Raw genomic sequence first — 25,748 nt, forward strand, 5'->3', positions numbered from 1 at the left:
GTTGAGACTCTGTAACTCCACACTAAGGATCCCACGGACCTGCAAGACAAAAGCCTGAAGGAGTACAGGAGCAAACACACAAGGGAAGAAGCAGACATAGAGGGAGTGTTTGAAAGAGGAATGGGACCCTCTCTGGTCCCTCTCTAACCTAAATGACCTCTCTCTTAACGCCCTCTCCAACCTCTCTCCAACCGAGCATGCCAGACCCCCCCCCCCGGCAGTCTATGCCTATTGCATCTTAATTATGAGCTATGAGCTGGTTCCTAACTAAAAGCTTTATCAAAGAGGAATGTTTTGAGCCTAACCTTAAAGGTAGAGAGGGTGTCTGCCCCCCGAACCGTGGTTGGTAGATGGTTCCAGAGAAGTGGGGCCTGATAACTGAAAGCTCTTCCTCCTATACTACTTTTAGAGATGAATGGAACAACGAGTAGTCCAGCATTTTGAGAGCGTAGTGTTCTGGGGGGATTGTATGGCACTACAAGCTCCTTGAGATAGACTGGTGCCTGTCCATTTAGGGCTTTATAAGTGAGAAGAAGAATCTTGAATTCTATTCTATATTTTATGGGAAGCCAATGCAGAGAGGCTAATACAGGAGTAATGTGATCTCTTCTCCTAGTTTTAGTCAGTACACGTGCTGCAGCATTTTGAACCAGCTGAAGTGTCTTAAGCGACTTGCTCGGGCAGCCTGCTAAAAGAGAATTACAATAATCCAGTCTAGAGGTAACAAAAGCATGGACTAGTTTTTCGGCGTCGCCCTGAGACAGGATAGATCTGATTTTAGCAATGTTACGGAGATGAAAGAAGGCAGTTCTTGAAGTTTGTTTTATGTGAGAGTTGAAGGATAAGTCCTGAACAAATAGAACCCCAAGGTTTCTAACAGTTGTGCTTTGTGCCAGAGTAATGCCATCTAGGGCAGTTAGGCTAGCATAGGTTTCTCTAAGGTGTCGCGGGCCCAGTACAATGACCTCAGTCTTGTCTGAGTTGAGAAGAAGAAAATTTTGGTCCATCCAGGCCCTAATGTCCTTTAGACAGGCCTCAAGTTTAGATAGCTGATTTGTCTCACCTGGCTTCATTGATACATACAGTTGGGTATCATCAGCATAGCAGTGGAAGTTAACAGAGTATTTTCTCATAACATTACCAAGGGGGATCATATAGATACAGAAGAGGATTGGACCTAGCACAGAGCCCTGAGGAACCCCGTAGCTTACTTTAGTGTACACAGAAGACTTATTATTCACGTGTACAAACTGGTACCTATCAGATAGGTAGGACTTAAACCAGTTTAGGGCAGTCCCTGTGATTCCAAGTAATTTCTCTAATCTCTCTAGTAGAATATAGTGATCTATAGTGTCAAAAGCTGCACTAAGATCTAATAAAACCAGCACTGAGAGTCGTCCTTCATCTGAAGCCCAGAGTAGATCATTAGTTACTTTAACTAAAGCAGTCTCTGTGCTGTGTTGAGCTCTAAAACCTGACTGGAAGTCCTCGAACAGGCTGTTGTTTTGAAGAAATTCACAGAGCTGAGCCGCCACAACTTTCTCAAGAATCTTTGAAATAAAAGGAAGATTAGATATAGGCCTGTAGTTTGCTAAAGTGCTGGAATCAAGAGTAGGTTTTTTGAGAAGGGGTTTGATTACAGCTACTTTAAAGGACTGTGGCACGTAGCCTATTGATAGGGATATATTTATTGTCTCCAACAAAGATGGGCAGACTAGGGGAACAACTTCTTTAAACAGCTTAGTTGGGATCGGATCTGAAAGGCAGGTCGATGGTTTGGAGGATGAAATAATAGAGTTAAGTTCCTGAAGTCCTATATGTGTGAAACAGTTTAGGTTAGGCCTATTTACATTTAATGGTACAGCAGGCCCAGGTGAAGGCAGGGAGTGGCTAATTTTATCTCCTCACAGCTGAGGGCTAGAGGAATCATGGGCTCAATAGAGCTCTGACTTTGTGTTAGCCTGGCTACAGTGCTGAAAAGGTACCTCGGATTATTTTTATTTTCTTCAATTAGTGAGGAGTAGTATGTAGATCGACTATGTCGTAAGGCTGTCATGTATTTACTATGGCTTTCTTGCCAAAGTATTCGTGACTCCTCTGTTTTATTGGAGCGCCACATTCTCTCTAATTTACGGGTTGTTTGTTTGAGTGTGTGAGTTTCAGAGCTAAACCACGGAGCTTTCCTCTGACGTTTAATAGTTTTTTCCCTCAATAGGGCAATTGAGTCCAAGGTGGATTTTAGTAGACTAGCAGAGCTATCGACAAGCAGATCCAGTTGAGAGGGGTTATAATTAATATCATAGTTATTTATTGGATGGTGCACTGAGTTTAAGGCAGCAGGAATGGCCTCTTTAAATTTAGCCACAGCACTGTTGACTGAAGGCACGTGCACGCCTGCATGTGCCTGTGTGTGAGAGTCTTTGATGGAAACCTGTTCAGCTTTTTTAACGCTCCTCCACCCCATCATGGCAGGGAGAGACTGTCTGCCATAATTATCTCAATCTTCACTCATTTCTCTTGGTGGCATTGCTTTAGCAACTATGAGAGGTGCCCTGCTATGGGGTACTCCAGGCTTTTATTTTGAAACTAATACATTTGTCACATTAGATTGACTGAACAATGCTAAACCTATGCAGATTTGGCTTAAAGGCTAATTTCCCTTCTGTATTGAGCTGTTGGACCTTTTCCAAATTTGAAATCAATCTGCAAATTTTTCCCATCATTCAACACTAACACTTAGCGAAACCTAATTAAAACAATAAAATACATGAAAATTATTATTTTTTAATTATATTTCTTTAAAGCTAATTACAAAAATTCAATAAAAATGATCTGTGGTCCGTGCATTTAAAACTGCCACATGATGTTTCACAGATTAATTCCTTTATTTAAGCAGACAAAATGTAACAGTATGTACAGTTTTCTTTTCATAGGCAAATAATGTCTTATGTTACATGCAAAAAATGTTTTATGTCATGATTTGTATTTGTATTTGTGACAAAGAACGTTTTTAAACATTTTTTCTCGTAAAAATATAATCGATGTTAAATCTAAATGTTTTGAATTACTTCATTAATCCCTGAAGAGAAATTACATTGCACCCTGTTATTTTTAGTGACATGCTTCTCACACACATAGGCCTGAATCACACACATGCACAAACAGGACCTGTGGACATGTATTAATGGAGAGACGTCAGAGTGGGGCTGCTTTTACAATGAATGGAGCGCAGCAGAGCAGTGTTGGGGTTTGGCACCTCGACAGTGCTCGAGAAGTGCCCTGGCACCTCTTCAGCTACCAGAACAACTTCCATATATATACATGTGGTCCACATTTGGTCCAACCCATGTCTCTACGGACTGAGCTCCTGCTAAATAATAAATGTTAAATCTAAATGTTAAATGATAAATCTAAATCTAAATATTAAATGTTAAATCTAAATATTGAATCTAAATGTTAAATCTAAAACTAAATATTGAATCTAAATGTTAAGTCAAACTAAATGTTGAATCTAAATGTTAAATGTAAATCTAAATCTAAATGTTAAATGTTAAATTTAGATATAAATGTTACATGATCAATGTTAAATGTAAATCTAAATCTAAATGTTAAATCTAAATGTTCAATGTTAAATATGTCAAGGGTAAAACTAAATATATAGCTGATATGCATATTCATCAGATGTATCAAAATAAAATCACAGTAACATAAAAAAAAATCACATATGGTTTTTAAATGTGGTTTGTTGCCAAATATTGTAAAAAGTTGTTGTTTATTTTAGCATTTACAACATTACACGCGTTGCCCTGAATGTCTTTGATGAACGTGCAAAGAAGCAGAAACCGAGTCTGCAGAAAATGTTCTTGCAAACTTTGTTGCGTTTTGCTGAGTTGCATCACATGCAACACTTGTGGTGTGGAGGGTTAGCGTTGCGTCTGCAGCTAGCCCGTGGATGTGGTGTTCACACGTCTAGTTGTCGCTCGCATGTCCTCATAAACATCACTGGTGTGAACAGTGCTCCGTTTCACTGTGGTCTTTCTCTGGTTTAAAAAAAAAAACAACAAAAAAGTAGGTATGATGGTGTGAAATGTATTGTGAAATGCACACACTTGTCTTTAGTCTGAGTGATGGCTCCAACATAGATGTTGATAAGTCAAAGACGAGCTGCCAGATTTGATTTAGACAATGATTTTACTGCATTTCATGTCTAAGAAGCACAATAATAAGAATATTGTCATATAGACGTGCACAGAAGAGTTACCTTATAGATGATCCAAAAAAAGAAGGACACAGTGATGAAGAGGATGACAGTCACAGAGATGGCCACAGCCACCAGGTTCAGGCCGTCGTTTGATTCTTCACATTCTTGTTTTGCATCTTTTGCTGTTTCTAGAAATTGTGTTGAAAGAAATGGAAAAAAAACTCAAATATCCTTTATTCATTAATCCAAGATTTTATCTCAAAAGATGTATAAATAGAGATAATGACAACAGACTCACCTGTTACCACCAGCAGCACAGACCCTTGACTGTTTTTTTTAATGAGGTCGCTTTTTTTGTCAAGTTTGGAGTACACACACCAGTAAGCTCCTGTGTCCTCCACCTTCAGATCATGGATGAAAAAGTCGATATTGGGGAAAACACCATCTACCTGAAGTCCCTCTTTAATAAAAGAGTCTTTTCCATTAGAGACCATTCTGTGGAAAAGCGTCTCCTCCTTAAGGACACCTTTGTTAAGCACCATTTCAAAGGTGTCAGGGTCCTGGGTATTGCGGCATTGGATGGTGAAGTGCTGCCCTTTTTTTTTCCAAACAATAGTATCAGACTCTACAGAAGGTAAACAGAGTGTTAGCAGTGCATGCCTCACAAAGCTTCATTCAACATGCATCAGCCTCACCTGCTTCAGTCATCATCATCATCCATGAAAGGCAAAGCACAACCAGCAGCTTAAAGCAGACAGCAGACATGCTAACCGTGGTTGCGACACTGGAGATATCACCAGGTAGTAGGAAATGTGCATGTGTTCTCTGTCACTAGGACCGACACCATCACCAAAGGTAACACGTCACATGCACGACAACCCACTCATGTCAGAGGTTTTTTAGGTAAGGTCTCATAAGCTCACACACTTTCAGAAAAAGATGAGCATGTTTGCTGTTGTTGGGAGGTAATCACCATGCAGTGTTTTGCCTAAAAATACGTAATATTACATTGAAATCAGGGTTGGGGTCAATTACTGTTACAGTGAACAGCATTTGTTTCCAATTACAATGAAATTATACGATGATGTGACTTTTACAGTTGTGTGACTTATGTAGTTGTGTGACTTATACAGTTGTGCGACTTATACAGTTGTGTGACTTATACAGCTGTGTGACTTATACAGTTGTGTGACTTAGGTAGTTGTGTGACTTATATGATGAAGTGACTTATACAGTTGTGAGACTTATACAGTTGTGTGACTTAGGTAGTTATGTGACTTATACAGTTGTGTGACTTATACAGTTGTGTGACTTAGGTAGTTGTGTGACTTATATGATGAAGTGACTTATACAGTTGTGTGACTTTTACAGTTGTGTGACTTATGTAGTTGTGTGACTTATACAGTTGTGCAACTTATACAGTTGTGCGACCTATACAGGTGTGTGACTTATACAGTTGTGTGACTTATACAGTTGTGTGACTTTTACAGTTGTGTGACTTATGTAGTTGTGTGACTTATACAGTTGTGCAACTTATACAGTTGTGCAACTTATACAGTTGTGTGACTTATACAGTTGTCTGACTTATACAGTTGTGTGACTTATACAGTAGTGCGAGTTATACAGTTGTGTGGCCTTTACAGTTATGCGACCTATACAGTTGTGCGACTTATACAGTTGTGCAACTTATATAGTTGTGCAACTTATACAGTTGTGTGATTCATACAGTTGTGCAACTTATACAGTTGTGCAACTTATATAGTTTTGTGATTTATACAGTTGTGCGACTTATACAGTTGTGTGACTTATACAAGGTTTCAACTTACACAGTTGTGTGACTTATGTAGTTGTGTGACTTATACAGTTGTGTGACTTATACAGTTGTGTGACTTGTACAGTTGTTTGATTTATACAGTTGTGTGACTTATACAGTTGTGCGACTCATACAGTTGTGTGGCCTTTACAGTTATGCGACCTATACAGTTGTGTGACTTATACAATTGTGCGACTTATATAGTTGTGCAACTTATACAGTTGTGTGATTCATACAGTTGTGCAACTTATACAGTTGTGCAACTTATATAGTTTTGTGATTTATACAGTTGTGCGACTTATACAGTTGTGTGACTTATACAAGGTTTCAACTTACACAGCTGTGTGACTTATACAGCTGTGTGACTTATACAGTTGTGTGACTTAGGTAGTTGTGTGACTTATATGATGAAGTGACTTATACAGTTGTGCGACTTAGGTAGTTATGTGACTTATACAGTTGTGCAACTTATACAGTTGTGTGACTTATATAGACATGTGACTTATACAGTTGTGTGACTTATACAGTTGTGCGACTCATACAGTTGTGTGACTTATACAGTTGTTTGACTTGTACAGTGGTGCGAGTTATACAGTTGTGTGACTTGTACAGTGGTGCGAGTTATACAGTTGTGTGACTTATACAGTTGTGTGACTTATATAGACGTGACTCATACAGTTGTGCGACTTACATAGTTGTGCGACTTATACAATGGTTCAACTTATAGAGTTGTGTGATTTATACATTTTATTCATCATCATCATTTTATTTTTTCTTATACATAAGCATTCAACACTTTATGTTAATAACTGTATTTCTATACTTTCACTTTGTTAATATAGTTAAACTAAAATGCAGTAAAAATAAATACATATCTGAGCTCAAACATGATTGAAAACTATCAAAATAGGGTCACGATCCAAAAAAGGTTGTTAACCACTGCATTAAATACTGTTTCTTTCCACTTATTTATTAAGTTAGATTCTTTCAAATGTGTGTTATCACTCGTTCATTTCATCATTATGCTATATTGTTGTTTTGAAATAGTGTTTTATGCAAAATGTTGTCGTCGAACAAAGGGGGTACCTATATAGAGTCAGATCTTCTGACATTGGCCACGCCCACTCCCACTGCATAACACTCTTTGTAAGTCACTACACAGCAAAAACCTACTTTTTCGAATTCCTCCTTGGGGTTTTGTCTAATCAGCAAGAAACTTGGCACGTAGAGTCTTCAGTTGGACTTGATCTAAAGTTGATAAAACAATTTTGTTTGCTCAAAATATGGGTGAATAATTACTGAGTAATTTTTTCTAGCTAGCTATAAAAATGTATAACTGTTGCATATCTTTGTAAAAAAAATAAATGCTAACAACACCAAATCTGAGATCCTTGGTTGGCATGTGACTGTGGGGGTATAAGCAAAATCTTTATAATTTACGCCACTAGGGGGTGCTGCAAATATGGGAAATTTATATTTCATAAATGGCAAGACCGATTTTTACCAAATTTGGTGGGTATGACCTTGGGTCGCTCCTAGGGCCGTATTCAGCTGAATTATTATGTTGAGGGCTGTGAAATTTACAGGGTACATATATAAGAGTACACAGATCACCCATACCAAAATGAGCACCTTTAGGTGGTGCTATAATGGGTGCAAATGCATTTTGGCCTGTAACTTTCATATTTTAAATCACATCTTCCAAAACTTCATATCCATCTGTTCACAGCAAATGGCACGTCAGGACACAGGACACGTCCTTCATGACGTACTTCCACGGGCTCTGCGAAACCTGGGGGCCGAGTCGCGTGGGAAGGCTTGGCCCCCTTTCATAATTGCTTGCAGTTCTAGTTATTATTATTATTATTATTATTATTATTATTATTATTATTATTATTATTATTATTAGTGTTGTTTTCATTGTTATTATTATAATTTTTTCTTCAATTTTTTTTTTTTTCATATGCTGCTGTTTGCCTGATTAAAGTTTTTCCTGATTCATTTTTTCTATCCTCAGAAAGCCAATTACAATTTTGTTCTCAATTGCTAAAGTTCAATTACAATTAATCACAAATACTGAGCCTGAAATAAATAACATAATAAAAGTTAACCTTTTTCTTGTGTTAGCATTCTGTTAGCAAATACAGTAAAACAAACATCTTCCCCCTATTTCTTGGTTACCTTGTTAGGCTTCCTATCAAATGAAAATATAAGTTTTAATATTTTTAGTGTGGGTGTCTGAGCCTTTTTGTGTCAGTATACCCCTCGATTTCATTTTTTTTTTTTTATGTGGTAAAGCTTGATATATATTTATATATTTTAATTGAATTTTCATGGCAATTACAATTAAAAAGTTACTTATCTGAACTCAATAACAATTTATTTATGATTACAACAGCAACAAAGTTTTTTTCAATTACAATTACGCCATTATTGTAATCAATTATCAATTACCCTGATTGAAATATTCTAATATTCTAACTGCCTGCTCTAATAATTTATGAAAACCTTGCAGATACATCATGCATAACCAAACTTATACACCTTATGTAAAAACTAGCGTTGTAAGCAAGACCACGCTATTCAAAACCAAGGCTGTGTTTGAAATCACATACTAACGTACTACTCATACTAAGTCTGATGTCAAAATGAGTATGTAGTGCGTTCACATTAGATATTATGAATAGATTGAGTACGTACTGTACGTATACTGTATGACAGGGGTGTCAAACTCATTTTAGGTCAACTGCCAAATATGTGCCCAAGTTTGCACTTCCACTTATGAATTAGACGTAAAGTATGGAAGGTATCAACAATATCTAAGCATTAAGTGTCAGATACTTAAATGTTCTTTGATTGATTGTTTTTTTTTTTTTATTTATCATATTGTATTTATTTTGGGGACTGGGGAGATATTGTGCAATCATTTGAGAAAAATTGCAGTATTTTTGGAAAATTTTAGAGTTCTTTCAACAACAATTTACAACTGAATTATTTGGTAGTTTACACAAGGATTTATGTTTTCTTTGTCATTTTCACTTTCTCCTGTGGGCCGAATCAGATACTCTGAAGGGCTGGATTAGTACCCCGGGCCTTGAGTTTGACACTATGCTCTCTGGGAAGGGTACATCTTTTAAGTGTGCACGGTGGGCACACTGGTGATACTCAACAGCCCCATGATGCATAGTGAGCGGAATATAAAATGGTCAGCACCTCCAAATCCGAGTCCATGGTTCTCGACCGGAAAAAGGTGGAGTGCCTTCTCCGGGTTGGAGATGAGGTTCTGCCCCAGGTGGAGGAGTTTAAGTACCTCGGGGTCTTGTTCACGAGTGAGGGAAGGATGGAGCGAGAGATCGACAGGCGGATTGGTGCGGCGTCTGCAGTGATGCGGAGTCTGCACCGGTCCGTCATTGTAAAGAGGGAGCTGAGCCAAAAAGCGAAGCTCTCTATTTACAGGTCGGTCTACGTTCCAACCCTCACCTATGGTCATGAACTTTGGGTCATGACCGAAAGAACAAGATCACGGGTACAAGCGGCCGAAATGAGTTTCCTCCGTAGGGTGGCTGGGCTCTCCCTTAGAGATAGGGTGAGAAGCTCAGTCATTCGGGAGGGGCTCAAAGTAGAGTCGCTGCTCCTCCGCATCGAGAAGAGCCAGATGAGGTGGCTCGGGCACCTAATTAGGATGCCCCCTGAACGCCTCCCGAGTGAGGCGTTCAGGGCACGTCCCTCCGGAAGGAGGCCCCGGGGAAGACCCAGGACACGCTGGAGAGACTATGTCTCTCGGCTGGCCTGGGAACATCTCGGGGTCCCCCCGGAAGAGCTGGAGGAAGTGGCCGGGGAGAGGGAAGTCTGGGCCTCCCTACTGAGGATGCTGCCCCCGCGACCCGGAAACGGCTAAGCGGGAGAAGATGGATGGATGGATGGATGGATGGATATTTTGTTTTCAAAGTGAACGAACACGTTTTATTTGTTTATTGGATTATGTTAGGGTTAGGGTTATAATCTCAGTACGGAGGTAAACTCAGTACGTGACACAGGCTTTCAGCTAAAAATCAAGCATCCCCTTTTCAAAATAAAATCTCTTTTTGTCCTCTTGTTTTGAAGTTAAGCAGATGTTTAGTCAGTAGCACAATGGAGGGCATGAAATGTTTCTGTGAGTTTTATGTATCGAATGATCACATGTTGATATTCTACTTCATGACTCATAATTATGACTTAGTATCTCATAATCATGACTTAGTATCTTATAATTATGACATAGTATCTCATAATTATGACTTAGTATCTTATAATTATGACATAGTATCTCATAATTATGACTTAGTATCTCATATTTATGACATAGTATTTCATAATTATGACTTGTATTTGAGATAATATTTCATAACCATGACTTAGTTTCTCATAATTATGACATAGTATCTCATAATCATGACTTAGTATCTTATAATTATGACATAGTATCTCATAATTATGACTTAGTATCTTAGAATTATGACATAGTATCTCATAATTATGACTTAGTATCTCATATTTATGACATAGTATTTCATAATTATGACTTGTAATTGAGATATCTCATAATTATGACATAGTATCTCATAATCATGACTTAGTATCTTATAATTATGACATAGTATCTCATAATCATGATTTAGTATCTTATAATTATGACATAGTATCTCATAATTATGACTTAGTATCTCATAATTATGACTTAGTATCTTATAAGTATGACATAGTATCTCATAATTATGACTTAGTATCTCATAATCATGACTTAGTATCTCATAATTATGACTTAGTATCTTATAATTATGACATAGTATCTCATAATTATGACTTATAATTGAGATACTATCTCATAACCATGACTTAGTATTTCATAATTATGACTTAGTATTTCATAAATATGACTTAGTATTTCATAATTATAACTTAATATGCATTATTATTTTCATTGTTTTACCTTTCCTAGTTTTTTTTCTTCTTCTTCTTCCATAGGGTGCCACACGCACATAAAACTAAATATAGTTAAAATTCCTGGATCTAGCTTACGCTCTATCATCTGATCTACAGCAGCGCCCCCAGGAATAAGCTGAACAAACTTGTACCTGTGCAACTTTAAGGAAAATTTCAAACATTTTTAAATAAAATAAGAGATCAGATATTCAGACAAGTTTCACCTTCAAGTCACTGCTTTCTCTAATGTTGACATGTGTTTTTGTCAAAAATATAAAACACTAGGAAAGCTTCTTACACTGAGGCGTTTGTTTTAACACTGGTACAGTCTGTAGAGAGTGTGTTTTTACATAACTCCTCCAGTGGAAAAGTAGGTCAAAAGTTCAGAAGTTTCTAAAATACTGTGTTACACAGAATTAATATTGCCCCCTTGTGGTAGGAAAGTCAAGTTGAACCCTTGCCAAAAAAAGTGGGACTTCAAGTGTATGGATGCAGTATATCAATGAGTAGATGAAAACAGGAAGTTTAGCATTTAAATAATATTCTCTGATCAAGAGTAACACATAGCAGAGTTTTACTCATTTATATTTACAATTATAATCACACCATAATTGTAATTAATGATCATTCACGCAATTACAATTATACTTGACTTTATCCCTGATATATATACCATACCACTACCACCTAAAACATTGTCACAATGTTTCAATGATTTAATTACTAAAACTTTACCAGGTGCAGCAATATTTAACTGTATAAGTACTACTACATTTGTCATATGTATTTATCTTTGTGAGTTTTAATATTGGAAAGTAAATCAGATTTTAGATGGAGCTCATTGTTGACTAGAGCTCCTGAGGGCCCCGCACATGGTCCATACGCTACCTGGGGCCCAGGGACAACGCGTTGGTGACCCCTGCGTTAAAGTATACTTTGAATTTGGGTTTAATAACAAACAGATTCTTTATTTTTTAGCTCATGCATCTTTAGGGTCTTTGAAGAAATATTCCCCAAAACTTAATCTGTTCAGAAGGAAAAACCAGTGAAGTTATGAAGAGGTGGAGCATTCAGTCCATCTGTGGCTATTGAGGAGCTACGGAAACAGATTAGGGCCAGTTTGGATTTAAAAAAAAAAAAAAAAACTTAATCGCCTCTTTTTGGCTTTAATCTTGACATTATATTGCAACTTTAATCCTGACATTTTGACTTTATTTTTTGATTTACTCAAAATGATTTTCTCTATTCAAATTGGCCCCAATAGACCTTTTACACAATAACCGGAAATACGCAATCGTAGTGTATGCGGACTTCCGGTAAAATGTCAACACTGTGGAGCTGAAGAAAAGGAGTCGGAGGTGGAGTATTCAGTACAGAACTCCAATCTTTATTTTCCATTTAGACAGGCTCTTATTCACCTCTCTAACACACAGGGGAGAGATGTATGTGCAGCACCAAAATACTTCCCCATGGAAACACCCTTCACAACACAATAAGTTCCTCCCGCCACTCCTCATGTATTGGGTGAATTATGAACGTGCAAAAACAGTCACCACAACGCAGAAGAAAGCCGTGCATCTACACAACTTCCCTCACGGATTTGTCAAAAATGAGCTTTGCCGACGTGGCAATAGTCGTGGAGGAAAACTCTGTCAACAAGAAGAAGAAACTGGATAAAGGATACACGTTTTTCCAAAGTAAGTATCAAGGTAAGTAATGTCAGAAAGCAATCAGGCTAACTGTTCCTGAACTGTTAACTAGAGTGACACATTATTAGTGTCCGCTTAGACCTAGGGCTAGGGTTATAGTGTTATGTATGAATAGTATGAGCCTAGGTTCCCAAAGTGGGGTACAGGTAGGGTTGCCAACTCCCTACAAAAAAAATAAGGAACACCCCTGCCCAACAGCAAGGCCCCCCCCCCCCCGGCACAACTCCCACCCAAATCCACCATGTAACCCCCCCCCCCCCCTCCTTCCATGGAATACACAGAAATAAATTGTTGTTACAACATTTATCTATTTATTGCACTGGAAAAAATATAATTTCTGTAACAGAAATTATTCTGAATAGTAAATACTAATACTATACTAGTGAATACTAAAAGCTTGTAAAATGTGCAAACTAGCAACAAAACAAAAAAAACAGAAACAAAAAGTTTTTCCTTTAAATAATGAATTGTCCTCGTGTTCTAAAAACAGTGGGATATGAAGACTGAATGTGCAAAATGCAAAAAAGGTTTCTCTTAAGAAAAAATAGTCCTCTTTAACTTAAAACAGTGTGCAATACAGGACTGTTAATGTACAAAATGGTAAAGACAATTTCAAAGAACCATTGCACTGTGCCAAAAAAAACCTTTTTACCTGAAATGCCTGGAATGTTCATTTGTATTGAAACAGAAATGTGAATGACCTTGGGATCCTAAGAGCTCAGTGGTACATAACCTACTTTTTCCACTGGTATTTCTTTTGACTTCTTGCTGCAGCAAGGAGCTGTTTGTCTTTCAGTGCTGCAGAGTAAAACTCTGAGCAAGACATGTCATAATTGAGGCTGACAATAAGCTCACTCCTAATAAGTTCAATGGAACATTTGTTCCGCACATCTGTCCATTTGCTTTTCATGAAGGAGAAAATCCTTTCTACAAACCCAGTGGAAGATGGGATGCTGAGGACAAAGGATACAACAGCCTGAATGTTGGGGAGATCAGTTGCCTGAAGAACTTGCATCCACCTCTCTGCTGTTCCCTTGCGTTGCCACTGTTCTTTTTCTTGGGCCACTGTGGTGAGGTGTGCAAGAAGGTTATTTGTGGTCATGCATTCTTCATAGAGGCTGTCCATGGAGATGTTAAGTCTTTCAGAGGAGAAGAAAGGTTGTGTTAGTCATAAATGGTACACAGGCCATAAGGTGGTCAATACAGAAATAAAACACATTTCAGAACTTTATACAGTATTTTGCAGTTTATTTAACTAAATTAATTATATGTGTAGAAAGTTGTGTGCGTATATACATGTATTTATTTGAATATTTCTATGAGTTGTATGGACTTTCATAATCATCAACAATAGTAAAACATGGTTTACATTTGCATTTTGTATCTAACTTACCTATTAACCATGTGAAGCCGCTCAGTGATCTTCTCCATCTCATCAAAAGATATCTTCCCAGACTCTAAAGAGAGGGGCTGCAGGTGAAAAAGCCAGTTTTCCTCTGAAAAGTCAAACCACTTCTGGATGTAACTAATGGCAGTGTTTAAGAAGGCAGTAAACTCCTGCTTGGCAACATCAGCTTCAGATGGTGAGAGATGCTGGAGCCTCTGTCGTGTGAGATAACCGTAGAAACCATCATCTCTTCTCTGAATTAGTCTCCTCAGAAAGGATTCCATGATGCAATAAAGGTCAACAGACGAAGTTACGTTTGTCTCCAGCTTCTTCACCACCTCCTCAAACAAGGACATGATATTACTGCAAAAGAGAAGGTACACTTCTACAATGTCTGCCTCCTCCTCTGGTCCAGGAGCGTCTTTTCTCAACCTCAGCAATGTTTGAAGACGCTTTGGACATTCCTCACCAATGCTAATCAGATATGATTTTAGTGGCATCCAATTTTGGAGCAGGCGGGTGATTGCAGGGTTCAGTGACAGCCATCTGGTCACTACATGGCGCAGGATTTCGTGGAATTCAGTATCACAAAACTCACAGAACTCCTTCAGAGACTCTCTCCTTTTGGCAGAGATGGAGAAGAAGCCATAAACTTTGAGGACAATATTTTCAATATCCACTGAAAGCTGGTCCAGAGCTTTTCTCACTGTGTTATGAATGATATGTGCATGACAGTTGCCACGAAGTATCTCACAGTTGATCTCTTTCAATTTTGTGAAGACAGAATTGTGGACACCATAATTGACATTTGCATTATCAGCACTGAATGCAGACACATGATCAAGGAATAAACCTGTGTTGTCAAGGGAGCTTTGGATTGATCTGACTATTCCCTCTGCAGACTCATCTGGATTTTCTACAAAATCTATTACTTTGTTGACTATCCCATTCTCTGGTGTGAAAAACTGTACAGCCAAGGGAAACATCTTGCGATTGCCTTTGTTTGAGGCATCTGTATGAAGAGAGAATGGTAGTGGATTACCATCTCTTTTTAACTGTTTGATAACAGCTTCTATCGCCTTTGGAGACAGGACATCTTTCACAATTGCCTCAGCTTTTGTCCTCCCACAGGACATCTTCTTGGCAATGTTGGAGTCACTCAGCATTCGGGTGATCAACTTGAGTGCACAGTCGGCTGAGTTATAACTTAAACCATGTTTGACTGTGTGGTACACATGAGCTACCTCTGCAGCAGTCACCTATCAAGAAGGAAAAAAATAAATTATCTTATTAGCCTATAGTCGACGTGTATTACTAAACCCAGGTTAACAAACAGAAGCATATTATATCTACAGAATAACTAATATTCAATAACTCTGTTACAATAATCAATAACTCTGTTACATCAAGGGTTACCAACATGCAATTAATATATATCTGTCTGCACATGAAAATATGCATATGCATATGAAAATATCTATGAAAAGTTTGAACTTATTAGAAATGTATAAGGTCTTTGTGCTCATCAATTAGCCTATCTATGTATTTGTAGTTATTTTTGGAAATACATTTTATGCATTAATCCACCAATTGCAATTATATTCAATAAATCAATCATATTTTATTTATAAAGTATTATAAAATATTAATGATAGCCTACTGTAGACTATCATTAAAGCCTATTGTAATATCGCTGGCAATAACATGCTGAGTCTGACATTTATTCATTGCACGTTTCTATAACCAGAAGTACTTACCACATCTGCCTCTGGAGTTGCCTGATGGACAACAAATCGGTCAAGGCTTCCCCTTGTTTTGTTGGCCCGTTGTCTTTCGACATGTCCAGTACCACTTGCATGCTGTTTCACGTCATGAATGCCACCATGGGCAATTGAAAATACGCGCCGACATATTATGCAGTTTGCTTTATATTCATTGTCATGCACTTTCCCCAGCCATGCGTGATCCTTTTCCCATTCAACTCGATATTTTTGTAAACGTCTTTGTTTCTTCCTGGGAGGTGTAGCACTGTCAGTGCTTGTAGAAGCAGTACTGGTTGGCAAATCTTGTATATTCTCCGAGCCGGTGTCGTCCATGCTGCTTTGTTTTTCTCTGTTTCGCCGACACATCTTCCTTACAAGGAAGTGAGCCTATCTTGACCAATGAGCTGAGTGGGAATGTAAGTGCCCGTATCTCATTGGTGACAACAAAACACAAGAGTAGGAAATTGGCATACCGTGCAGTTTCAAAATAAAACGTCCTCTCTCGTTCATTGATTAATGTTTGCTCATTTTGGCTCTGACAGAAATACGGAACAAATGGCGTTCCTTCTTACTTTAATACGGAACGCATCCATTTTTTTCTAAATACGGAACGATTCCGTTTTTTACGGAACGGTTGGCAACCCTAGGTACAGGTACCCCCAGGGGTACTCAAATTATCATAGAGGGTACTAGTACTAATGCTAGCTATTTTCTAATATTAGGCTAATCCTATGTTGATGCTAATGCTATGTTAATGCTAGCAAATGATAATTCTAGGCTAAAGCTAATGCTAATGCTAGGTTAATGCTAAGCTAATGCTAATGAAAGGCAAATATTGTGGTTATTATTTCTCAACAGGATAGGTTAAATTCAGAGACAATTTTCACTGTAGGGCTACATTGTATATAACATTACATTTTTATGTTATTTAAGTGTGCAGGAGTAGAGGGTACATGGCTTCAGGTTAAATGTCTGAAGGGGTACGGGACTGTGAAAAGTTGGGGAACCACTGGTATAGAGGACATGTACTACTTTACTAAAGCAAGGTAAGAGTCGTGGTCATGATGTTACAAGCAATATGACACAATGTGAACGTCTGGTGTGTAGTGACAACCTTTAACTTTGCTGTGGATGAATATTGACAAACTGTTACAGTGATTGAAGAAGACAACACACCACTCTAACCATAAAAACGTTAACGTTAAAAGAGGTGGAATTTCTTACCCACGGGCTGCTGCGTCGCGTAATCATGGTCCAGCTTCAAAGCTTTCTTTGTAATTTCTTTTACCTCGGCTCCTACCGGCGTTAACGGCCGCCATTTTGGCACCACAGATTCCCTTTTCCTTTAGAGGTGTAATCGTTCCAATGAAAAAGGCCTCAAGTATTCCCCTTTTTATTAGTAAAGGTTGATCCTTTATCCCGCCGAATAGCCTGAACCCATTTTCGTCTAGCTTCACCATGAAGAGGGAAGGAGTGGAACGATAGATAAGGCTGCTTTTGGGCTTTACAAGAACAGCCCGGTACGCTACTGTTGTTTAACCACTGCCCTGAACCCAACAGGAAGTAGGTTTCCACAACGATTGCGTATTTCTGGTACAGATACGGAAGTTGTGTGAAAGGTCTATCCTCTTCCGTAGAATACAGGTAAGTAAGTAAGTCATACATAAAATATTCAAATACAAGTAAAAATTAGCTCAATTAAAAAGTACTCAAAGTAAAAGTTACTAGTTACTTTCACCCCCACATTTATTTTTGCATACAGTAAACATGTCATGTATAAACTTAAAAAGGAAGAGACCAAATCAGTTGGAACTTAATTTAGAATTAATTTATACCTCATCCCCTTTCATACTGAACTTTTTATTCTAGCAGACTCTGGAGGGGCATGTGTAATTTTGTTGTACTTTGTGCAATGACAATAAAAGGATTCTAATTCGAATTTTAATTCATTTTCCACAAAGGCATTTGTATAAAATAAAAAAAGTTGGTCAAAATCTACAATTATTTTTAAAATAGAATAACTGCAATTAATTCAATTCAAAATAATAATTAAAAAATTCTGATGCTCTTAGTATAGCTACATTAATGAACTCTAAAACTGAGAAAATAACCAGCATTTAATGCTGTTTTGGTGCAGTGCATTACGTTTAATCTGATTGGTCGGCTATGATGTGATGCCTTTAATTGTTGTCTGGTCATTTGATTTTTTTGTAGTTTCATAATGTTGGTTGATCATTTTAAAACAAAAAATTTAAATTTACTCAGTAGTGTTTGGGTGTAAAAATGTAATGAATTACTTTACTTTTTTGAAACATACTTAAGTACAAGTAAAATTACTGATTTACAGAGGTGACAAGTAACGAAGTAGAAATACTTTGTTAGTGTACTGTAGTTTTTTCTGGTATCTGTAATTTACTTGAGTATTTTTTAAAAAAAAATTTTGCCGACTTTTTACTTTTACTCCTTACTTTTTTTAAACAAATATTTGTATTTTCTACTTCTTAAATTTTAAAAATGAGCTTGTTACTTTTAAGACCTTCGAGGATGACGTGACGACATAAAAAGATGCAAAATGTTTTATGGTCAAGTTTTTAAAAATGTTAAATTCAGGGTTTAATTGAGCATTTGAATTTTTTTTTCTTAAAACATTTTATTTACAAATTGTATCTATAATAAGTGCTAAATTGTTCATGAAGGGTAACAGATTTCATTTATTTCTATCTACCAGTTTTCTGGGTTTTATTGAACATTTGAACTTTTTTTTTTTTTTTTGACACATTTTATTTCCAGTCATTTCCAGTGCTAAACTGTTCAAAGATAACAAATGTAACTTGTTTCCATGTAGTTTTCTACAAGTTCCCTAAAAAGATGAAAACCATGTCTTATTATTGAAGAGACATTTGTTTGACTTTTTTTTACTTAAATACAATTACTAGCATGTCAATTACAGTAACGTGAATACTTGTAATCCATTACATCCTAACCCTTTATGTTAGTGAGAATCAAAACAGACCAAGTGAGGAGCTTTTTTATCAACCCTTTGAGGCTCTGAAAACACACTGGCCCATTTGCCAACAGGCGCTTCCTGTTTTGGCCTCCTAATAGGTGGGTGGTGACACTGTTTAGTTCAGAGTGCCCAGGATTAACTCCATGACTTGCCTCATCTCAGACAGACCCCATCTTTAATGTAATATCTTTCCTCTTTTTGCCTGTGCTGCAGATTCACCCCCCACTGTTTATAGGCACATGTATTTTCAGGATAATCCTGCTTTTGTCCCTGAGGAAGCATGCATACGTCTTGCTGAGTCAGTGCACGGTGACTGAATGTAGTTATTGATTTTATATTTGTCATCGAGGTGCGTGACTCACCTCATTTCCTATGCTCACATCTCCTGTTTTCCTCCCCAGAGACACACATGGTCTCATCTGGAGGTCACATGGTCTGCAGACCCTGTCGATACACGTGCAAATGGAACAGAAGTGCTCTCAGGGATCAGATAAATGACTTAGCATATGGCTCCAGGGGCGGAAAATAGTAATCTTCCCTCTTTCTAGAAAGATTAGTGAGAGAAAAGCAGTTTTAGGGCTTACCTCAGTGTCTGAGAAGCTAGAAAACTTTAAAAGCATAAATGGCCCCAGAAACAATATTGTATTTAAACACTAGAATGATTCTAACACATGTTTATTATGTCAGTGTGCTGGCCTCAGAAATGTTGTTTTAAAGTAGGCTACAGTATATGTTACATGTATCTTTTTAGTTTTAAACTAAACAACTTGAGAGCAAAAATAGAGAAAAGTTTAAAAAAGTGGTTACCATACGGACAACCCCCGGTGCTATTGGTACAGTTACCGAAGTACAAGTACGTAGCATCTTAGGTTTAGGCTCACGATTTATGTTCTCACACTGTGACGCAACCTGACTGTTCACACTGTACATCCATACACGACATGTCGGAGTGTTGTATGCACAAATACAATGTACAAATTAGGTAGAAGAAGAAGAAGAAATCTGAAGTGTCACCATTAAAACAGAAAAACCCGGAAGTGGACAGACACTTGCGATGCTAAGCAAATAAAAACACGTTGCCTTGGTAATTTGTTCCATTCTCTGTGGAGAAGCATCAAAAAATAAAAGGCGGCGATATTTGATGAACCAGGAACTGGCTGGACAGTACAGTCCGTCAGTTCTACAGCCATCCTACGGTGTTGGCGCATGCTAAGTGTGAGAGTTTGTGGTAAGCCGGTTCGTGGCACTGCTTCAACTGTGCGATACCTTCACGAGAAGCGACCAGGATTTCAAACATGTTTGATTTTCTTGCGACCATACGATTGCTGATTGGAAGCTGGTCGTGGGGTGTTAATCGCTTCTCAGGACCCCATGTGTACTACACTATGTATACTACACACGATTTAGGCAAGACTTGGCCTGATCCCAAAAATAGACGCACAAGAGAATAATTGGCTCAAAATTGGCCAAAAACTGCACAGTGTGTTATGTCTTTATAGTGGGCATAAATAGTGAGCATAATACTGTGTTAATTTGTTAATGTCATACTTAGAATTATTCAATTTCTGCCCTGGACTCAGCATTACTCTTTTGAGTCAGCACTGTTCCCTAGTGCCGTGATCGGTGTGTGATGCCTGATAGGAGAAGTTCTGATGTTGACTGATATAGTCTGCTGTGATGTGTGTGAAAGATGGCTGTAAATAAAAGTAGTTGGTTGTGGACACATCATCCAAGACATAATACAGTGTTTGCCCACCTTTATGGTAGCAAGTGTTGGGTTTTCCCTTACATGTGGCTCCGGTCCGGTCTCGAACCCATGGGGCCACTATTGTAACAAAACTATTTGTGTGTGCGTAATACAATTCTTGTGTCTGTACATTTATCCGTGTGTGTAGAATAAGGATTGGTAAACAAAGTTTTCTGTGTGTAATCCAATCTGTGTCTGTAATAACATCCGTATGCGTGTTTCATCAAACCGGGACGCTATTGGCTGTCTCTGTGCAAGGGACTTTTGGAACACATTTGGCGAATACGATCTGTAACTTTTTAATACTTGTATCTCGTGCAATACCGCTAGAAACCAGTTGTTGCTGGTAGCAAGTGACAGACCATTCATTCGGAGGCGAACTTCACTATACACTTTCTTTTTTTAAATAAATATATTCTTTTTTTTTAGAACTTATGCCATATACGTTACACAGATAAGCAGCGTTTTTTCTGTTTTCAAATTCAAAATCTTAATGGCAAAATCTTGTTCTTGTTGTGAGATATTTGGATATTTACGGGGAAATTAGAGCGAGAGCTTCAGCACGTCACATTCTGAGCGAACAGGACCAGAACAAAGTCCGCTGCACCTGGTTTCCCTCCACAGGTCCTGGACCAGGTCTCCACACACAATAGAATCAGAATCAGAAATGCTTTATTGAAAAAAAAAAAAACAAAGAAACAAGCCAGCAACAATAATAATAATAATAATACTAATGATGATGATAAATATAAAGGATGAAGGATAAATAAAGGATAGATAGAGAATAAAGGATAAATATGATAAATAGAAATCTAAATATATGTATACAGTGCAGCAGGTAATGTCTTCAAAGGAGGTGGTTCAGTGGGGGACTGGGGCTGTGTTCATGTGGATGGTGGCAGAGGGAAAGAAACTGTTTTTGTGTCTGGAGGTTCTGGTCTTGATGAACCTGATGGCCACAATCTTTCCTGCATGCCTCAGAATCCTGGAGGCGTACAGGTCCTGGAGGGAGGGCAGATTGCAGCCGATAACCTTCTCTGCTGAGTGGATGATGCGCTGCAGTCTGGCCTTGTCCTTGGCCATAGCTGCAGCGTACCAGATGGTGATGGAGGAGCAGAGGATGGACTGGATGATGGAGCTGTAGAAGTTCACCATCATCTTTGTTGGCAGACTGAACTTCTTCAGCTGCCGCAGGAAGTACATCCTCTGCTGAGCTTTTTTGATGAGGGAGCTGATTTTCAGCTCCCACTTGAGGTCCTGGGTGATGATGGTCCCCAGGGAGCAGAAGTACTCCACAGAGCTCACTGTAGAGTCTCCCAGGGTGAGGGGGGTGAGGGGGGCTGGGTTCTTCCTGAAGTCTGCTATCATCTCCACTGTCTTTAAAGCGTTGAGCTCCAGGTTGTTCTGGCTGCACCAGGACACCAGCCGGTCTGTCTCCCACCTGTAGTCAGACTCGTCTCCATCAGATATGAGTCCGATGATGGTCGTGTCGTCTGCAAACTTCAGGAGTTTGACCGACTGGTGAGAGGAGGTGCAGCTGTTGGTGTACAGGGAGAAGAGCAGAGGAGAAAGAACACAGCCCTGAGGAGAACCAGTGCTGATGGTCCAGGAAGCAGAGATAGGGGAGAGAGCTTCTGTAAGCAGCTGTGGTGAGACTGTAGCTTTGATGTTTGGGGGTGAAGGTTTTGGAGTGAGGCTGGTCAGAGGTGTGAGGTGAGATGGAGTCAGGTCTGTCCCATTGTCTGTCGAATCTACAATAGAAGTTATTCAGACTGTTGGCCAGGCAGAGGTCGTTTGCAGCAGCAGGGGCTCTGGGCTTGTAGTTTGTTATTCGCTTGAGCCCCCTCCAGACAGAAGCAGAGTCGTTTGCAGAGAACTGATGTTGTAGCTTTGTTTGGCTTTTCTCACCTCCTTTCCAAACGTGTACTTTGACTCTCTGTACTTGGCTCTGTCTCCACTCCTGAAAGCGTCCTCTTTGTCTGCCCTCAGCCCTCTGAGCTTTGCTGTGAACCAGGGTTTGTCAATGTTATAACTCACCCTGGTCTTTGATGGAATGCAGCTGTCCTCACAGAGGCTGATGTAGGACGTCACAGCGTCTGTAAACCCGTCCAGGGAACTGTTTGCAGACCTGAAACCATCCCAGTCAGTATAGTCCAAACACTCCTGGAGTTTCTCCACTGCTTCACTGGTCCACTGAATAGGACTGTTCTGTTTATTTCAGCAGCCTTCAGGTTCTGCTTCTGTTTTCATTTAGTCTGTAGATGTTTCAGTAACAAGATGCTCAAGTTCAGCCGTTTGTGAACATGCAAATAATATCCCTCACTAGTGTGCATTGTGTTTAAGTTGTTTGCGTGTGTGTGTGAACTTGAAGTTTTGCATGTCAACAAGTTTTTTTGATGTTAATTGTACTTGGAAAAAGTTTGCTAAATTGCTTACCTAAACTAAAAAAAAATTATAAAAAGTACTGCTATTATTTTAAAGAAGTAAATTGGTTTGTTTCACCGGTAAATAAATTGTGATTGAGATATTGCAAAAAAAAAAAGAAAAAACCAGGATATAAATTTTTCCCAACCCTATTTAGTCTACTATCCATTTCATACCTGCTTATGCTAAACTGTTCTAAGCAGCAGGACTTTCCCTAGTCATGCTGCACTCAAAGAAAACAAGCCTTGAATGCTCTCCAATGTCTTGGCGTTTCTCCAGCACAGGAAGTGCTTTTTCAGGTCCTGGGTGTTGTGCACATGCTTTCCATAGCAGATGAGGGTAAAAGCACAGTTTCCACAGTATCCACTCCATGCCGCAGTGCTTACTGTCTGGCATACAAATAAGACACTTAAAAAATTGTCTGTAAATCAGATATTCAGTATCCTATAATGTAGGTAGATCATGGCTCTGATAGTCTGGCTTTAACAGACACTCAAACTTTGATCTGGAGCCTTTTAGATTGGTGGTGGCTAATCTCAACAGGAGGATCTGCTTCTTCTTGGACCCTCGCTGCTCTATGCTAAGGAGCTTACACTACGTCATCAAGACAACAATGAAAAAAAAAAAATATATATATATATATATAATAATCAAATGCATCACATCATAGCCGACCAATCAGATTAAATGTAATGCACAACGCCAAAACAGCATTGAATGCTGGTTATTTTCAGTTTTAGAGTTCATAAATGTAGCTATACTTAGAGTAAAGTCTTTTTTTTTCTTCTTGAATTTCTTTTTTTTGTAATAAACATCTACATTTTGACAAACCTTTTATTTATTGTGGAAAATAAGTTCCAATTGTTCAAGATTTAATCTCTTCCTTTTTAAGTTTATACATTAGATGTTTTATTACCAAATATAAACATGGGGGCTGAAAGTAACCAACTTTGAGTACTATTTAAATTAGCTACTTTTTACTTGTACTTGAGTATTTTATGTATGACTTACTTGTACTCGAGTAGAATTTCAATGTAATAACAGCACTTTTACTTTAGTAGGATATATCAGTACTTTTTACACTTAAGAGCAACCTTTATACTGTAAACCAGATCTTACTCTTAGCTTTAAAGTACATGAATGAACCAGACACATTACTTTATGGGAGTCCTGAGTGTAGCAGCTCTGCTCAGAAATGCATCAGATGTTTGTTAGAGTTGGCTCTTCCTCACACCTTAGGAAGACAAAGCTTCTCATTCCGAGACCAAATAAAGTCATCTTTCAGCTGAAGGCCATGTTTCTCGTCATTGGGCCTCACAGAAATCCCTTTGCACTTACTTTGTTAAAACATATTCAAAATACAAGTCACAAAGTCTGCATCTTAAGCCTTTAACATTCAGACTTTATCTTAAATTTTAAAACACAAATATGTTCCTATTGCTATTTAAATATTTCCACTGATTGAAGCAGAACTCTAATTTACATGTAATAAAATTCTCAACTGGTGGGTCGGGACCCAAAAGTGGGTGGGTCCCAGACAACTAGTCAAAAATATATACTTAAAGGGGCAGTGCTATGAAAAATTAACTCTATAATGGTTTTGCTACAGTGATATACATTCCTTTAGCCTCATTCAGAGGGTCAAAGTTGGAAAAGTTCTGTTTCTTCCCTCCCTTGTTATTCCATACTTTGTGAAAAGTCAGCTCCAAAGGGGCGAGTTGGATTTTTGCCCCAATAAAACGTCACAAGATGGAAACTTCTCCTCTTGACAATCCTGGCTCCTCCTACCCCATAAGAATGTGAGCTCCTCCCTCTCAAACTACCTAACAGCTAAAACAAACATAACATTTAAATATAGAATATATATTATACTTTATTGTCATATATGTAAAGCTATACACTAAATGTGTTCTCTGTATTTAACCCCTCCCTGAGGAGCAGTGGGCACTGATCAACATCCCACAGTGATGGACCAGGGAGATTAGAACCAGTGAGCCTTTAACCACTAATACCTTTATTCACAGATAATATATTTACGTTCAGTAGATAATATATAGATAATCCGAATTGAAGCTCACAATCAGTTCCATTTTTAGTAACCGTTATATCGCCTTTTACATGGTCTGACGTGTTTATGACAATGCAATGCAGCAGTTGGACAAAATGAATGATTATCACCTTTAATGGACTATTCCTGTGGTTAGGACTAGGAGAGGTGAGGAGGACAAGAAAGTGACTTAGCAGCTCTGGTGAGTGTTTGAAACCAATGACTCAGATGACAGTTTACTCCGCTTCTGCTACCGCACTCACGCACACATGTGTTTTACTGTTTGTGCAGTTTCTTTTTTGGCTGAAAACAATAACAAGAGTGTGTGGATAGCAAAAGACGATCGCTATGGTAATAAAGCTGTGGTGTGGAGTGAACCAGTTGAGAACCCCTGTAATAAAAAGTACATCCTGTATTATTTTAGATACAAATAAAATTGATACATGATTACAAAAGGGACTGAATGAAAACAAAAAAGTCACAGAAATTTAATATGAATCTTTATTGTATTTAGAAATCCACGCATCCAACCTTTTTTTCTTTTACCATTTACAACGAGGGAGAATGAGGGACAAGCTACACGTCATGCCTTTCCCAGCAGGTGCAAAGCACTACAGGATGGGCTGCAATGAAAGAGGACGGAGAAAGAGAGAGAGACATAAAGTGCTTTTGTCAACATTTTTTCTTC

General features: G+C 38.3%; 2 protein-coding genes and 1 long non-coding RNA gene across 3 annotated transcripts; all 3 read right to left on the reverse strand.

Moving 5' to 3' along the window:
• Positions 1-263: 263 nt before the first annotated feature.
• LOC114467970 (uncharacterized) lies at positions 264-1,154 on the reverse strand (the record flags this gene model as incomplete). Its single annotated transcript, XM_028454533.1, has 1 exon — positions 264-1,154. A coding segment is annotated over one exon (891 nt), but the record flags the coding sequence as incomplete, so codon positions are not given.
• A 2,550-nt stretch (positions 1,155-3,704) lies between these two features.
• On the reverse strand, positions 3,705-5,040 carry LOC114467968 (uncharacterized). The gene is made up of 4 exons (XM_028454531.1): positions 4,897-5,040; positions 4,500-4,826; positions 4,262-4,389; positions 3,705-4,040 (listed from the first exon to the last, which is right to left on the reverse strand). The coding sequence occupies exons 1-4, from the start codon at positions 4,964-4,966 to the stop codon at positions 3,942-3,944; spliced, it is 624 nt and encodes a 207-aa protein (XP_028310332.1). The 5' UTR covers positions 4,967-5,040; the 3' UTR covers positions 3,705-3,941.
• Positions 5,041-13,730: 8,690 nt separating this feature from the next.
• Positions 13,731-14,331, reverse strand: LOC114467972 (uncharacterized). Its single transcript, XR_003674592.1, has 2 exons — positions 14,079-14,331; positions 13,731-13,824 (listed from the first exon to the last, which is right to left on the reverse strand). It is a non-coding gene; the product is annotated as an uncharacterized LOC114467972 (long non-coding RNA).
• Positions 14,332-25,748: the final 11,417 nt, after the last annotated feature.

Source organism: Gouania willdenowi, chromosome 8 (assembly GCF_900634775.1).
Source record: "Gouania willdenowi chromosome 8, fGouWil2.1, whole genome shotgun sequence".
Lineage (NCBI taxonomy): Eukaryota > Metazoa > Chordata > Actinopteri > Blenniiformes > Gobiesocidae > Gouania > Gouania willdenowi.